This window comes from Spea bombifrons, chromosome 2 (assembly GCF_027358695.1).
Source record: "Spea bombifrons isolate aSpeBom1 chromosome 2, aSpeBom1.2.pri, whole genome shotgun sequence".
Classification (NCBI taxonomy): Eukaryota; Metazoa; Chordata; class Amphibia; order Anura; family Pelobatidae; genus Spea; species Spea bombifrons.
The window spans coordinates 97,762,538-97,781,406 of NC_071088.1; the positions used below are offsets into that span (position 1 = coordinate 97,762,538).

At 36.2% G+C, this 18,869-nt stretch overlaps 1 protein-coding gene across 1 annotated transcript in view; it reads right to left on the reverse strand.

Moving 5' to 3' along the window:
• Nucleotides 1-18,869, reverse strand: part of PCCA (propionyl-CoA carboxylase subunit alpha) — a 167,036-nt gene that overhangs the window by 45,043 nt on the left and 103,124 nt on the right. The window contains exons 19-20 of the mRNA XM_053455323.1: nt 17,801-17,903; nt 3,267-3,365 (exon numbers count right to left, since the gene is read on the reverse strand). Coding sequence (XP_053311298.1) covers nt 3,267-3,365; nt 17,801-17,903 — 202 coding nt within the window. The remainder of the gene's footprint in view (nt 1-3,266; nt 3,366-17,800; nt 17,904-18,869) is intronic.

Below are 18,869 nucleotides of genomic sequence, written 5' to 3' on the forward strand. Positions count from 1 at the left end.
GGGGGTCAACAAGATGTTTGTTTTTTTTAGCAAATATGAGATAGGCCTTTGTGTTCTTTTTGTTCAGCAGTGACTTTTCCTTGCATCTCTCCAATGCATGCCATTATTGTGGAATCTTGAACATTGACCTTAACTGAGGCAAGTGAGGCCTGCAGTTAGTCTGGGTTCTTTTGAGACCTCCTGGATGAGTTATTGAAGGTATTTTGGTAGCCCAGCCACTCCTAGGAAGGTTGATGGCTGTATATAAAGTTGTAGATATTGGCTCTCAGTGTGGCTTGCTGAAGTCTTAGAACCTTAGAAATGGCTTTGTAAGCCTTTCCATACCGATAGATGTGAAAGAGTTTGTTCCTCATCTGTCCCAGAATTTCTTTAGATTGCGGTATCATGCACCACTTTGCAAATTTGATGTTTAGATTCAACAGGGCTGACAGTAATCATGCAATAACTGCATTTTGTCTTTACTCATCTCATACTTGTCTAATATTAATATTCAAATCAGTTTCATAATCTGAAACATGTAAGTGTAGCATATATTGAGAAGAAATCGGGAAGGGGGAAAATACTTTTTCACAGCACTATATACCGGTCTTTTTATGTTGTGACCTGCCTGGTCTTGCTATGGATGAAAATTAATTGGAAATATTCAACTTAGCTGCAATTTGGCATTGTGAAAGTTTTTCGGCACTTCTTAGAATAACTTGTCCTTGAACTGCTTTATTAGGCTCTTTTGACCGTTACAAATGCCTGACGTCCTTACATTCAATCTGACAGCCTAGGACCACGGAGGGACAGAAGAGTCTTTGGGGGGTGCTGGGCAGCAGAGGAATAGGGAGGACAAAGGAGAACCTGACCTCATGGGACTTGAAATTATGGGCAGGACAAGGACCAATCAGAGTGCAGCATGTGCACTCCAGTTCATTCACAGCTCAGTGTGACCAACAATTCTATAATATATTAATAAGTAGTCCCTATTTGTAGTCCTGCAGACAATGTAAAATCTCTCAAATGTCTTATGATTATATATATATATATACATATATTATTTTACTACGAAGATGTAAATATAGATAAGTGTACAATTTTATGACTATATATATATATATTTATTTATTTTATCTGTTTTACACAAATGGGTCATACCACAGGAACATTAATCTTCAAAATCACGTGAAAATAATAGAAATTGTGCCAAGAGCTGACATACTTTAATGACAATGATTAATGGAATGGAAAATATATTAAACTTTTGTACCAATCCCAACTCTTTTTTTTTGTGCAAAAGGAAACTCGAACATGAACTTTTCCCACAGCTTCTAATAAACAGAATCTGGGCCTTTGGAAACCGCAAAGGTGAACAAAGTGCCGAAATCCGACAATGCACATAGTCCATGCCAAAATAAACAAGTACGAGTGCATGATAAGCTGTCAGTACGTGGCAGGATGAAAAAGAAAGTGGGGACCTTTTTTATCATTTTATTAACACTCCACCCTAATTAGAGGGCTTTTGACTATTGTGTTGAATCTTGTCCAAAAAACACGAATGCGGTTTTAGAACACCATTTGTTTGTCGGCCATTCTTTTCCAACAATTTAACTAAAGCCGTGCAGTAAAAACAAAGCAATTCAATGGAGGTGTGACCTGGTAATGAAGGAAAGGCACCATGGATTATAAGGCAGGTTTATCTTGCGTGTTTCAGCTGACAAAGTCAGGACAGTTGGCCACATCAGTTGCAGAGATGGCCGGGGTCGCTTTCTGAAAGACTCTAAAGAAAAGTTGTTTGTTCTGATGGGCAGGAGAGTGTCTCCTCACACACAAGGCTCTTGGGAAAACAAGGTGGTCTTGAGCACAGCAAGACAAGATAATTGGAGTACCTTTTAATTCTGCATACAAAGGCTTTGTCTCCTCCATACCACTAAAAAAAAGGGCACGGGGTATAAAGATTTAAGTAGTGCAGCTGCTTGTGAGAAGCTGCATAGGTTTGTCGCATTCAGGGTCTTGCATTCAGGCCTGCAAATGTTAACATGTAAAGCTCTTAAATTGGCAGTGACATTGAGGAGAAGGGGGAACAAAAGAATGTAAAGATAAAAGCATAGGTGGGGGAGGTGAGGAACGACAGAATAGCCAGTCTATGGATATAGAAAAACTCTGAGATTTAAGTTTTAAGCGTCTGAAAATAGCAGGGCTACCTCAAACCAATTAAGATTTATTTAAGATACATTTTTTAACACTTTGAATGGCGGTCTGCATAGTGGTTTATATTCAAAATAAATTTTTGTCTACTGCGCGTTACCATGTGAGGTTTGTGCCAGCGTCTGTACACAGGCCAAGCTGTTTTGATCTTTCATATGCTAGAACTTGTTCTATACTCTACCCAAAGACCTGCACTGAAGCTTTGGTGTCCTATATTTCACGGTTTGTTTCACCAAGGTTACCCCTCATTAATATTTTATGAAGTTTGCAACATTTAGGTACCAGTTTCACTATGTGTCAGCCATTAGTCTAAACACCAAGACCATTTTTTGTCCACTGGTGTAACTGGTAAAAAAATATTATATTAGTGTGTCATTGGAAAAGTTTAATGTATATTATAACTAACTATTAAATCACCTACACAAAAGTAGCATGACACTGGGTTGCAGGCAAGTAACAAATGTGTCATTTCTTGTAAGGAAGCAGAGGCCTGTTACTAAGTCGGCTGTCTTGCCACAGAAAATTAGTTCCACCTAGTTTGGCATCAATGACATTAATTGTGAGATACAGCCTTCAGCACAATCTGTTTAGAACAAGGGCTTGAAATGGGTGACCACCTTCATCAGGCTTCCAACATAAAAGATTGCAAGAGAAGGGGAAAACAGAACCTAAACCCTGTTGCATCAGAAGGTACATTCTGTGTTTACCTTTAAGGCACTGGGAACACTGCGGCTCATTGCGGGGTGTAGAACTTTGTTTAGATTAGTTTTACCATTTGGTTTGGCAATAATGTGGGCATATTTTTGAGGGGAGAGAGGGGGTTGTATTGTCACCATTATATCATGTGGCATGAGGCACGGTTTGCTCTTAAATTTTGTATCTATGATTACCAGTAAAAAACCAAAACAGGTGTAAGCTATGTTTAAGACTATAGCAGAAATACAAAAAATGTGTCAAAATGTTATATTAATATCATACCCCATAGTTAGCGTTTCAACAGTAACACATTTCTTCTTCATTTACAATGACTTGTGTGACATATGTGACATGAATTAAATTTGGAATCAAGTATTTACCTGGATGGTCCTCTGTGTGTCCCCAATGTTGACATGCATCAGAGATGAAGACAGGTTCCATTCACTGGACACATTCACATTAGTTCCATCAACTTCCACCTGTTTGGACATCATAACAGGCTATTAATATAAAGGCAGACATAAAACTCAATGCAAGTTCATTATTGCACACAAAGCAGAAGCCATTTTTAACAGATGGCTCCTAAAACAACCTGTCATGTTCAACACTTCTGTTATGAGACAGGGTCCGACTATGCAAGCATTCGGCAATCCCTGGGGAAAGGTGAAGACCTGAGAACAGCTGCCTCTGGGTATTGCGGCATCAAGTGATTTCTAGCAAAAAAGTAAGCAGCCAACCAACTTTGAAGCCTTTGCGGACATGCTACATTTAATGCAATTAGACAGGTAATGCAAATAACTTGTGGTGACATTTTGTTATTTCCAGATCAGGTCTTGCATATAATATACTCTCCCTAAGGAGCAAAACTCCTGTGCCCATCACAGCAAAAAGTTGTGTAATAGTTATACTGATTAACAAGAAGTTCTAATTAATTATTTCAAACTTTCTTTCAAAAATTACCATATTTTAAAGTTTGACATTCAGTGACATGAAACACAGGACGTGGATGCTTTTTTGATATTCGCTATAAATTATATATATATATATATATATATATATATATATATATATATATATCTCAATGGAAGGTAAATAAGAGTGTAATGAAACTATGTGGCAGTGGGTACTGTGTTGCAGGTGAGTTCGGAAGCAAAAATTATTTTACCATGAATAATGGTAAATTTTATATTCATCATTTATTCAGTCGTTTCAGACAGAATCTTTTATCACACTATACATGTCTACTATACTTAACTAAGCATGCTGTTTTGATACAGAACATACCCACTTTCTATCTCCCTTGCCCACTTTACAGACGGAAACATATTTACATAATGACATGGAAAATGTTCCATTAATGATATGGAACATTTCATTTTCCAATGCACGCAAATTGACAGGAAAAAAAAAAAAACACACCCGAAAATACTTTGGCACAGAAAACAAATTACTTACATCCTTGGCCATAAAATGTAATATTTCCCATAGCAGACCGATCAACCCATACACTAGCTTAATTACTGTTCATTATGCAACTTCCATTATCAGAATTAAAAGCACTCTTTGCAGGGCTCATTTTGTATAATAATTCAATAGAGGGGTGTTGGATGCCTGTTGTATGAAATCATGTATTATTCACTTAATGATGATCAATAGACTGATCTGAAGGCAAGTGTAACATTTATAACATTTATATGAACCCATTGTGCAACTCAATACCCATGAACTGATCTCAGGTGGATTTAAACCTAACGTGAACGTATTAATTACACCTTAATTACACATGGGAACACTGGATGATGAGCACTCTGGAGTCTTCTTTGTTCTACATGGGGCAGCACTGGTTGGAAATGAACAGCAAGGCTTAGCACTGCTTTTCGTGCCCAAACTCCAGAGGTCCAGGGATAAAATGACATATTAACTTTACAATCAAATTACATATTAAACTCTTATAAATAAAATAATAGGAAAAAAAAGAAAATATACATTTAAACAGTTTGAACAGTTTGAGCTAAAAAAAAATGCCCTAAAGTATATTAATTCTAGTAAGCTCTGATGTTGATTTACATGTATCCAACCTATTAAGCAAGCCACATCTCACAATCATTATTGGGTTTTATCCTAAATCTTTTTGGAACCCAGCAATACTATTGATTGCTGGAAAGGCCCAGTGGCTCGCCTACAGAAAACCTCTACGCCATTACAACCTAATATCCACCTTCTGAAGAAAGCACCACTAGCACTTTCACACGCTTAGACGGTCCAGTACACTGCAAAGTCGTTAGTTAAAAGAATATTGCTTTTATAAGTCAATCAGAATTAACTGCCACTTTAAGGTGTTATCATCTACAAATGAACACAATAGCTCGTAAAAGTGTAGCATTAAAAGCCCAATAATATTAATGTCTGCTAAGTATATCTGCACTTCTGGTTGTCTAACCTGACATAAATGTGACATACAACGGCATTTCAATCTAAAGGAATCATTACACTAACAGAATTAATCACAAAACTGCCAATCAGTCACACGTTGTTCTGAGCAGATGATGTGGACTTTGATTGAATGGAACAATTTTCTTGTTCCTTTGCATACTCAGTGCCTCTTAGGGGGCTCTAGCTCTATGTGGGTGTAATCAGAATCACCAAGGCATGAGAAAATTGGGCTACATTACTGAAAATATAGATCTGGTTGTAATGGCCTTGGCATCAAATGCCATGTAATAGAAAAGTGAATAAAAAAACTGCATTAAAAAGTGCTACAGAAAACACTATTTTCAGATATCAGATGTAGAATTTCAACTGGTCATGTATGTAAAACATACATACATAAAGGAACTATATTACACAGCTACATAATGCATACTTTTAATGAGATTGGTGAAAATCTTGAAATTTTTCAGTGCTATGGATTTAACACATTCATGCTACAGAAGATAGGGGTTTCACATGTTCTGCAAATTCCAACATAGCCCTTAATGAAGTCAAACCTTATTTTCTCAGAATTGTTGTTCCATCACCATATGACATGATGGGTGGCATGAACCAAACCACAACATTTGAACAAAAAATGACGATGATGATGATAATAATGTGATGTGTTCAATGTGGTGTGAAAGGGGAATAAAATGTAAAAAAACACGATGAGAATAAATTGTTACACAATAGGGGTTAATATGTAAATTATATTCCAATTAATCCTATTTCAGTTTAGTTACCGCATTGTATAGTCATTTGATAATATATCAAATGATTATACAATGCGGTAAATAAACTAAAGAGAGCAGCACAGGCTCACACTCTCTCACATCACTGGGCCATTTAATTACATGTAGTCACACACACACATAGGATTAATGGACATTAAACAAACACGTTACTCATTAGTCACAGACACTCCATTATAATTACCCCAGAAAATGTTTAATATTCCTTTGGATGACTCCAAATTTGCAGTTTGGTTAATTTAACTTAAAAGGTAGATTTCATGCCTGTTTCTTATTATTTTTATTTCTAAAATATCAAAATCCCCTACCATTTCCTATAGGAAAGCATCTTATTTCTCTACAAAGTGCTATACTTGCCCATCTTCCCGCAGGTCAGTGCTTCACTCAGCCATGACTGAAAAATGCTCTGGGAAGCCTAAATGTTCAAATGGTACCCATGGATAAAATGCTGCAAGTGCAAACCTTCAATTTAAGACATATGATTGCTTCCTTCAGATTTATGACACTGAAAGTATGCATGCTAATTTACATAGAATCTGATTGCAAATAAGAACCACTGGGCCCATCTAGTCTGCTCTATTTAGAAAGTAGGAGGACCACAGAAGGTCAAAGTAGCTTCAAAGGACAGTCTCATGTCTTGGGCATACCCTATAAAGAACATGCACTAAAGTACTCTGAGTACTTTAATATACATTCCCTCAAAATGGAAACAATAAATAAAAAGAAAGCAATTACCTAACACAGAAGAGGCTGCCCTGCTGCAGAAGATGCTTTAAGTTGCCAATCAGTTGCTGGCATGTGTGCCCATTGAAATTAACAAGAAAACTTTCTACACTACTTGTAGCTGACTAGAACGGAGTACATCACATGCAAAGATGTGTTCTGCCATATACATCCTCGTATATAGGATTCTGTATTGACAAAACAAATACCATGGGATTTTGGAGACATCTATGTAAATCCATTAGTATAAGTATTGAAACTGGATAACATAATGAAGCCTTAGAGGAACATTGCCTTCATTTAGTGCGACTTTTAGTGATGATGTTGAAGTGTGTCAACGTTTATGTGCAGCTGCATCCTATACCTCATGCAATCTATATTTTGCTTTTGCAATTTTCCATGTTAGATAGCACACAGACTCCTATCTGTAACAGTCCCCAAAGCAATACTGGCAATGCACCTTCTCACATCCTATGGAAATACACAAAACAATGACACTCACTTATAATACAGGTTGGAAAATGTTTTCTGGATGACCAGGAGATAAGAATCACAATGCCAAATAATGAGGCAGGAACCCAGATTTAAAAGACACACCTAGGAAATATGACTGGTCAATTATTATTGATCTGAAATTTTTCAGAGAAGGAAATGCAGACCAGCCAAATGTATTTTGTTCAGGAAAATCTTTTAAAAATCAATGAACAGAAAAAATTATTAGCAACTACAGGTAACGCAACAGATATTCTAATTGTGCTATTTATCTTGATCTACAGCTTCCACAAGTGCACCCTTACTTGTCTCTGTCTCTCCATCTACACCCCAACAAGAAAGTGCATCAAAATATAAGCATAATTCAACCGGAGACATTAAAAGTAAAACATTTTTTTAAAAAAATGTAAAAAATACGGTTAATTCCAGTTTATTTTATAAATTGAAGAGCACCAAGAGATGCGTATATATGACAACCACCAATTTATTCAATGTTTTCTGCAGCACAAAGCAAAATATACATGAAGGCACACAGAAAACATTAATTTTATGAAGCATAGAATTACAATGAAGCTGGAAAAATTAATTAATTACACTGCGAGATGTAGAATTTCTGACTAACCCGTTCCTGCACTTGTGTGGTTAATTTTTTCACAGCACAGTGTAAAAATTTAATAGGAGCTTCACCAACTGCTGTGAGTTATAAATTATTACTATAAATTATAACCTGTGTTAAAACACGTAGCAAAGAAAAATCTATAGCATGTGCTTTGTCAGCGTACAAAATAATATTCAATAATTAACTGTCTTTTGAATGACACACCGCTAAAGAGGTCTGTATCAGCAGGGGGCAGTTTGAACCAATCATTAGGTGCTATATATGGTATATCCTGAATACACAATATTAACCAGAAAGAAACCTTGCTTTGTTCCTGGGGGGAAAATGATTTTTCTAAATTAAAAACAAAACAAAAAAAATATAAAGCTGAGGCCACTTCACATTATTGTACGCATATTCTTAGTCACATACATATTAAGATATTGTTACCACTTCGGAATCCAAGATATCTCTTTAAACCAATTATTAAAAAGTGTGTTGGCATTCAGAGGAAAAGAATTAATACAAACTCTTATATATCACAGTAATTACAAGGGTCTTAGCATACCACATCCCTCAATAGGAAGAGATATCTATTTCCAACTCTTACATTACCTAAACAATCATGTCAACAGTAACACTGTTCTACCTAGGGGTGCATCCATTTAAATGTGGTAATGGCACAGGCAAGTTCTCTTCCTGTGTTACCGTAAAGGTATGATGGTCACAGAAGGGTTAAAACCGCTCATAGGTCATCTAACTAGACATATAGCAAACTTTATTAAATATACTGGCAATGGCAGAGGGATAGCTTCTTGGCAAATTCTTGAACTATTATCTGCATAATTCTTTCGCACAGTTCAGTCTAGAAATATACAAATGTGAATGCTTCAAGTTTCATCATAAATATATCAGTGTTGTAAAAGGAATTTGTCTTCTTCCTTTATTTATTCTTTTTTTTGCATAGTTGTCAGACATAAATGTTTCAGGTCATCAAACTAATTTTAACATTAGACAAAGATAACCCTCGTAAACACAAAAATTCAGTTTGTAAATTTCATGTATAGAAGGCAAAAAGCTAGCAAACTCTACCTGGCCCTATGTGAAAAAGCGATTGCCGGTGTTCACTATTCCACAATATCCATGGGAGAGTTAAGGCAAAGACCGATGCTGACCAAAAAGGACACTTTGGTATAATATTCTGTGGACTGATGAGTCCAACACGGTGGTGATAGTGTGATGGTCTGGGGCTGATTTAGAACCTGGGTGACTTGCCATAATTGGTGGAACCATGAACCCCCATACCCGAAAATTCTGGAGGAGGATGTCAAACCATCTGTTTGTGACCTAAATCTCTAGCCCAGGACAATGATCCGAAGCAAGGAAGCAAGTCCACCTCTGAATGGCTCAAAAGAAACAAAATGAAGATTTTGGAGTTATCTAGTCAAAGTCCTGACTTGAATCTGATTGAGATGCTGTGGCATGACCTTAAAAAAGGGCAGCTCATGCTCAGAAACCTTCCAATGTGTCCGATTTAAAACATTTCTGCCCAGCAAGTGGGACAAAACTCCTCCACAGCAATGTAAAAGACTCTTGCCAGTTATCACAAATGTTTGCTGGGGTGGGGGGTTTCACATGGGTGAGCTAGATTTTTATTAACACTTTACCTTCAATAAATAAAAAGGTCAATTAAAATCTGCATTTTGTGTTTATTCACGTTGTCTGTATTTTATTAAACTTAATTGGATGATCTGAAGCATTTAAAAAGCAAAAATAGAAGAAATCAGGAAGGGATCACATCCTTTTTCACAGCACTGTAATATCATGTCCTTGTGAAAAAGTATGAAATGAGGTTATGGACCAAAGGGGAGATCAAACTTGTAACATTAACTGGAGAGTTCCTACCTATGGCACTTTGGTCATCTCCGCTATCATCTCCTTTATAACTCTGTGGTGGGTGTCCCATTCTACCAAATGCTTTCAGTCAGCGTTTACCAACAAAGCAACCAAACACGGATTTACCATCTGGTGTATTTGCCATGTTTATTTGGAAGATGAAGTGCAGAAATACCTTGGCCATATCAATTAACATACTGGTCTTAAAAATATTCTGTGCATGTACACAAACGCACACATATATTATATACATACACACAAACTCAATGGCTTTTCCGCACTGTAGATAACATTCACAATTTAAGTGTGGAATTTGTTTTATTACGGACGGCAGGAATATGCAGGAAGACTAAATATGACATGTTACAGGCAACGTTAATACCTTGGTGGGAATTATTATGACCTTGTGAACCTTGATTTCGCACAGGATGCATTACCATTTCACCAGTTTTAAGGTCACGTTTCAGTAATCATTACACAACTGGAAAATATTACCTCATTTTTCTCTCATGTCTATGAATCTGATCATCTCTTTTCAGAGTTATCCAGAACCGTCAAAAAGTGGTATTATTAAAGATTAAGGCAGCGCATGGTGAAATCTAAAAGCTCACTGATCACTGAACTGTATATTTCACAAACCTGAGTAGTGTTTAAACATTTTTCAGCTAGATAAAACCGTTTCAAGTGATGGCATTTGAAGCAGAAGAACCTGTTTTTGAACATAACTGCAGCCTTTCCGTTATGAAATAGATTTAAGATCCAAAACAGATTGAAATATTAGATTGAATTCTTCAATGCTTTAGCTTATGTTGCTAACTAATGATTAGCAAAACTATTAACCGCAAGTGTGTATGTGTATATATATATATATTCTTACTTTCATAAAAAAAATCCCTTACTGCAGATATGTAAAATAAACTAAATTTAAATTTTTTTTAATTATTTAAAATTTCATGAAAAATATCACATCCTGTGTAAAGGCTATCTGGGGCTAGATAGAAGTTCCCTCATCTAGCTATACGCTTCAACTGTTTTTCGAGTATTAACCTGCTAAAAATTAGAATTGTATGACTAACTGAACAATATACTACTTGTCGTAAGACCCCTTAAGACAACAAGTTACCTTATCTTGCAATGTATGTATTATGAGTGGTTGTTAAATTGTGGTAGATATCATAGTGGAGAAGGTCAATGTACACAGGTGAGTCTACCTGAAATGGGTTGCATATGATGTGCTCTTTCAGGCTTTAGATTTTTTTACATTTCACAAAATAACAGCTTTTTAAAACTTTTCAAGCTTTACAATAAAGTGCACATTAAATGTATAAATATTTGTACTCGTAAATGACAGAATACATAAAACTGATTGGTGGCAAGATTGCTAAGGAAAAAATACCTGCCAATTACAGAAGTGCTGTATGGAAGAGAAAAAAGGAAAAGAAAATGAATATTGTGAAGAAAAATATTGCATCTCGCGTCGCTAAGTGGATTTTGAGTGTAGCTTTTTAGTTAGACAAACACCTCACAAAGGTTTCGAAGTCTAGCTGGAGACCAGGAGGAACGTGGATTTGATAAAAGAATTTCTAAGTAATTCTGCCATACATAAAGGTAAAACATTTGGCATACCTGTAGAGATAACAGATTGCAGAGTGGCTGTAGATGAATTTGCAGAGAAACTGCAATAGCACTGAAGGCATGCATCGCCAATTGCCATTTTCACAGCTTGCAGTGTATTTTTTACTTTCTGGGGTAAATTTCCCTACCACTGGCACTGGCTAAAATCAAAAGCTAAGTATGTGGTTTCAATCAAAAGAACAAACTTCTTTATGCGCTGAGATTTTTTGAAGAGTTTAATTTCCGCTCTTTTCTTGCCAACTGCAGGCACATGTGAAACCAAATAACTTAAGTGCAGTAGCTTAAATGCTAATTTGCTATTTATATTACGAACACATTACATAGCTCACTTGTGGGGCAAGCTGCCAACGTGCTGCAGGAATTACATGTGGAACAGTTAAAGCTGGCCTTAAAATCAGTTGCAAAACATGTCAACGGAATGACAAGTTTCATTAAACTACACTGAGCCATAACTCTCCAGCTTTCAGAGCTAAAATGTAAAAAAAAAAAAAAAAAAAACTATATAAAAAGCTTGGGGTTTTTGCTTGCCAGTTGGCTAAAGCACTCTAAGAAATTATTTTAGTTTAATGGAGGCTGTGGAATAAATATCGTTTCTCCGTAACTAGAACATGAACTCAAGTTGAGTTCTACAGCTACAGGTCCTCAGTAGTAAAAACCCAAATTGTATTGCATTTTTTTGACTGTCTATTTAGATTATCAAAGAGATCAAAAAAAAAATATTTACAGATTAAGGCATTTTAGATTTGGGTATCATCAGTTGCTGTGGGTGGGAGAATTAAGGTTTTGTTGCACAGAATGAAGGATAGTTGGTGAATACCATTCTAAGATTCATGAGCCAGAGTTGTTACTACCTCGTACTGAAAAGACATTAGATATCCAAATAGTCTGACTGCAGGTGGAGAGCTCACACTCATGCACTTGCAACCCTACGCCATGCTCTAAAGTGCTGGGTAAGAGAATTTGACAGCAGATAAGAATCATTTGGCTCATCTTGCTTGTCCATTTTTTTAAAAAAAAGTAGTTATCGGTCCTCTGTCTTGTCTTTAGAGTCAGGATAACTTTATGCCTATCCCAGGGATGTTTAAATTCTCTAATTTTATTAGCCTTAACCACTTTTGATGGGATTCCATTCATCTACTACCCTAGTAAAACTTCCTTAAATTACATTTAAATCCCCGACCCTCCAGTTTTCGACTACGGACTTTTGTTCTAACATTTCGTCTCTGAAATTACAAGAAAAAAAAGATAGAAAAGTAGCAGACCTATACAAATGAGGGAAGGAATCAAAATGTAACATACCTTCCTGTCTTTCATTGTCTTAGTCATGTTCATATTGGCATTGTGCATTTTATTTTGCTTGCTGTAGTTAAGCAGAATTGTCATTATTTTAACTAAACTATAACTATGTTCTGTGCACAGCCAACCCAAATGATTATCTCAAATAGATATTTACCATTTACTAGGAAAAACTATGATTACTTTGTTACCAGATGCATTTTAAGTGTTGAAAGCTTCAGTTGCCCATAATGGCGTTGGCTTCCAGACCTCATGCATGCCATTGTCGTTAAGTCTAAAACTAAACTAAGCAATGTAACACTTGGGTGGCTGACCAAGAGGGTGGACATCCTTAAATGCATCCTCAAGTGCTTAGAGGAGAGAAGTCCACACCAGTAAAAATATAAACCTTTTATTAAAAAAAAAATTACAATCTTGGTCCTTCTGAGGGTATTTTTTTGAAATGAGATAATTCCATTTAATGGCAACTCCAGGGAAGAGTTCATTAAAAAATATTTTACTTAAAAAAATATATATATCCTAGACCAAGCTCAATCACCTCATCAAATCTAATAGGTCCATGATGTACATCTGGAAGAAGCCATCTGCTGTCTATCTGCAAATGACATGTCGGTATTAGATAAAATGGCAGGGAAACAGGTGTGCTATATCCCAAGGAGGATGGAAATAAAATGAGTTATGACAGAACTCAGTATCCCAGTGAGCAGGGGCCAAATCACATAGAGGCCATGCAGCTACCCAGAACACTTATTTAGAAAGTGAGGCAATTAATAACAAAGAAACCAAGAAACTGGGCTTTAATGTTCATAGGATAAAATTATCCTAGTTTCTACATGAAAACTTTTTGATGTGGTGAATCACAATCACTATCTTATTCTACCAGGCAACTATCTCAGAACATTGGGCAAAACTGTACAGGATGCCAGGTTAATAATGTAGCTACACAGACATATACACTCGATATACATTGTACATATAGTGTAACAAAGTAAAAGACTGATAAAACCAAAAATTTACAGTGTTTCACATTTGAAAGCACTGTATCAAATATGTACATTTTGGCAGCTGAGGATAACAAACCTAGAAGATAACAAAATTTAATTTTTTTTTAGTCCTTTTCATTAAATTAAAACGTAACACTAATAAACAGTAACTTATCTCCTTTGTGGTATTTACTATTTACTTTTATTTACATATAAAAAATGAAGCATTCTAGGATACTCAAAGTAGATATTTTACCCCCTTGCGAAACACAAATGGTCATCCACAATTTTAAATATATATATGATGGGGGGAATCAAGTAGTTGAAGGAGATAATCATCTGCCGGGGGAGGAAAAGGATTTCAAACATCAATAGGAAACAATCTACTCATCAAAAAAATCTTTTCATCTTCATCAAAACAGATAGTAATGACTACAAATGTCTTGCCTTTGAAATTCTTTCAGATGATATAGCAAGAAAAGACATGTACCCCCGAGGAAGATATCTACACCAGTACTTTACAACTGTGTGAAATTCCATAATAACTGCTGAATATAAAATTATCATGAAGGAGTCAAGTACTTATTTGTAGAATGTGGAGGGTAGTCTTATCTTGACCATTCAGCAGACACAATGATCCAAAGGACTAAATAACACAGGGTTAAAAATTGAGAAACCGGTGAACAGTTAATAAAAAAAATGAAACTGGTAAACACCCAGAGTCCTCCTCATGGCTGCCCTGTAACTCAATGAATACATAGAAAATAAATAATCAATTTCCCTTTATTTTCCGGGCTGTCTGTGGATTAAAGGAAACCAAGACTTAAAGTCTTCTGTTAAAAACACCTGTTTTAAAAATGTTTATGGTCTCACTCATTATAAATGCTGTACTATGCACATTTCACATACAGTGCAGCTTTCCCTGTGTATAACGGATTAACTGGATTTCACCAATAGCCAGTACTTTCTGGAGTAAGAGTTGACTGTGATTTAGCCTCCTCATTTATTCGCAAAAGTCACAAAGTGAAGTAGCTTTAGGTGGTTGTACTCAAAGTATAAGGAAGAAAGCTACATAATAAGAAGGGCAAGGAAAGAGTGGGATGATGTGAAGATAAAGAGGGATGGTCAGCAACATTACGTAAGGGATTGTATGGAACATAGTTGGTCTCTTGCTGCTTTTTAATTATACAAGGGCATAACCGTCACAATGTAGAACCACATGACACTGCGGACATCGAGCTCAGCTTTGGATAAAATAATCAGAGCTGGCCTCAGTGCTCCAGGCAAGCTATGTGTCTGACACCTCCCTGCAGTTTTCAGGGCTCTCCTCCTCTGTGAGCCAGAGCACGGTTGCCTAAGTGAGGCTTAAGCATGTTGTCCTGCACTAGTTATTCAGTCCTAGCAGCCCTGCTATGATCCTTGTAAACTGGTGGCGCCCCAATCACAAAAATGACTACTTAAGAGGTTGGCTAGTTGGTGTGTGTTATTGTAAGCCAATAAAACAGGACAAGTAACATTTAATGGTCTTGTTCCTAAAGATGTTAACATTCTACAACCTAGTATACTGGAATACCTGAAATTAAAGTTAATCTTAATCATTCTGTAAGCAGAGAAACTAACTCATCAACATGTACATATTAACTATATTTATCATCCTGCTGTATAACCCAATTGTGCTTGAACTTTAGGTCATGTACTGATGACCAGACAGTCTCCTTCAGGATTTTCTGGGAGAAAGCAGAATTCATGGTTCCACCAATAATGGCAGGTCACCCACGTCCTCAAACAGCAAAGCCGCCCCAGACCATCACACTACCACCACCATGTTTGAACAGTATGATGTTCTTATTGTGTTAGCTTTATGCCAGATGTAGGAGGACCCATGTCTTCCAAAACGTTCCACCTCATCAGTCCACAGAATATTAGACCAAAAGTCTTGATGGTCATCAATTTTTTTTGGCAAACCCTTTGTGTTCTTTTTGGTCAGCAGTGATTTCACCTTACAACTCTCCCATGGATGCCATTTTTGCACAGTCTCTTATTGCAGACTTGTGAACACTGACCTTAACGGAGTCAAGTGAGGTCTACTTTTTACATGTTAGTCTGGGTTCTCCATTTGTAGATAACGGCTGTCACCATGGTTTGCTGGAGTCCCTGAGCCTTAGAACCGGCTTTGTGATCTTTTCAAGACTAATAGATTCAATGGCTTTGTTTCCCATCTATTCTTGAATTTCTTTAGATCACCTCTTTAAGACATTTTAGCCTACCTCGCCTTGCAATACAGGTTTTATTTAATTGATGTTTAGATTTAACAGGACTGGCATTAATCATAGCTCAATGTGTCTTGTGATGTTTAACCCAATTATCAATTACATTTGATTAATTGGTAGATTTAGTAACTAAAGGAGAATAACTTTTTCACATAGGGCCAAGTAGGACTGGATACCTTTTTTTTTATACATGAAATCATTTAAAAACAGCATTTTGTGTTTAGTTCTTTTGTCTAATATTAAAATTAGTTTGATTATCTGAAACATTTAAGTCTGACAAAAACAGCAGAGTAAAGCATATATATATGTTTGATTTGGAAAATGACATTTGAAAATAATTAAATTGACTTTGGCAGAAGGCACATTGATTTCCTATTCACCAGAGTCTGTTGCACAGATCTATGCCCTCTCAATCAGACATTGTTACTAAATGTTCGCTACTGAACAAAGCTATGTTTTCTTAATAATAACAGTTGTATAAACATAAGATCTTCTCAGTTAAAGGGAAACCAACATCAAAAAGCTGTGCAAGCTTAAATTCCCCTTTTCTTTGAAGCGACCCGTTTGAAGAGAGGTGTTTCTAGTTATGGGTGAATGAAATGCGGATTCAGCAGCAAGAAATGGACCTCACGTCCCTGTTAAAGACTAATTAGAACCATGTGAGGAGCTGTGTCTGAAACGCCTTCACACATTAAAAGAGAAGCCACTAGTCACTCCTTTAAGAAGGGTATATCAAAACAGTTAGTCACAGCTGATGGACTTTCACAATACAACAGTGTTTTTTACAAAAGCGTAGACAAAACCTCAAACCAAAATAACACACATCCGAAGAAGAGTGCTTTCTCAATATCTTTACAATTAACTTATAATTGCTCATGTTTTGCCACTGCTGCAGCCAGAGAGACACTGTAAAAAAGATAATAGGATAGAAATAATTAAAATATGCACTTCTTTCAGCCTTGCCTGCGTGGAAAGATTTGCAGGAAACCCTTTAAGGGCTCAGTGTGTTTTAGGACTAAGACACTGCGTGCCTTTCTCTTTACCAACAATATAAACCCTGTAGTGATTTGAAAACACCTTTCATTTAGAAATAAAATAGTAATTGATATATATATATATATTTGGAATTGGAAATCGGAAAGCACCATATTGCACAGAATTACCTAATCATGGAAAGTTAATTAGAAGGAAGGGTTGGTTTTCTTTAAACGGGACTGAAAAAGAGTGTTCAAACATAACTTACGGTCATTTCAGTTTAAAACCAATTCACGTAATTATGAAAAGCAGGGGAGGAGATTAAGACTAGTTGTAACCTTAAAGATGAGTATTAGGCCTCTGCTCAGTAGTATGCATCAAGGGGTCTGAAATGTATTAACTTTATTATATAGACACATTGAGTTTGATTTTTTTTAATTCCATAGTTTATATAACAGTGGCAAGAATGTTTTAATTAAAAATTAAAAAAATATAAGGTGTCTGCACACAACTGCATAAGTTGTAACTAAACCCCCTAAGTCCATGATTTCATTTTATTTGGGAAAAGCTGTTTTTTATTAAAAAAAAAAACATATATATATAATAAGGAAAAATAGTTTTAGATAGCAATTGTGTTATGTTTATGTGTAAGTTAAATGTTAGAACACAATACAAATGTCACATGGTCATTTGCATGAAAACAGAACATGCACGTCAAAGAAAATGTGTTAGGACATTATTGATGGCACTTAGGATACACTCAGAATATATTTACTATGAATCATTTTCTTTTAGCATATACTGTTAGAAAAATGAACTTACAGTGAAATGGTCTTTTTGTCTATTGACTGCAATCGAGTGAGTTTTCTCATCTAGGACAACAGACAGCTCCCAGTTCTTCTCATCATTCTTAGAAATTGGCACCCTATGAAAAAATTACATATTTATCACATTATAGGTTGTAGTTTAAATTACATATTTATCACATTATAGGTTGTAGTTTGATCCTGGGCTGTTGACCTAAAGTATTTTTTTTTTACCACGACACAAGCATCAACCTCTATTTGTCTTCCCTCATGCAAATAGAGAAAAGGTTTTGTTTGCAACCTTTCTGCTTACTAAATTTCAGTGTGTTTAGAATTCTGTAGGAATAAACTTCCCCTCAGAGTGGCAGGGACATCTAACACTTCTAATCACTGTTTTGACAGGTGAGTGTTGTGGAAGGTCCAAAGTATCCATGACAACCACTTGAGAACACAAATGTGAGCCACGCAAGAGACACCTGCAGGGGGCCAAAGGACAAGGTGTCTGAGAAATCCCAGAGAAGTATTTTGACTGGATAATGTTAGACAGGGGTTTTCTAGTGCATAGACAAAACTGTATGCTGACACCTCTTAGCACCTCTCTTGGATTAGAGTGGTTGAGAATTGCTTGCGTGTGACGCCAATCAAAATATTTGGCGTACTGGAAAGCTCATGACACCTGGACGATTTAATGGGCCCCGAGTTGATTTAATCTCCGTTATCTGTGTGTGTTCTCTTGTTGAGCACTTATTCAATACAGCTTCTACAACACCCATGTTCAATTTTCAGGGTTGTGACATATCTCCAGGGTGCGGAGAAGTCATACTGAGGACGCTTGCTGTACATAAAAGATCTCTTTCTAGCCAGAGTACCAGGTTGTTCTACCTATTTATAATTTTCTATGTTCCTATTTTTGATTACCTAAGGGCTATATAAATATATTTATATTATCAAAATGTATCATATTATGAAGGGTGTTTGGGTACCTGGTACTCCATTCATGTGAGTGAATACAAGTTTCTGTATTCTGTCTCTATTTCATGCGCGGCACTATATGTCCCACAATGATCACCATCACAGCTGTCTAC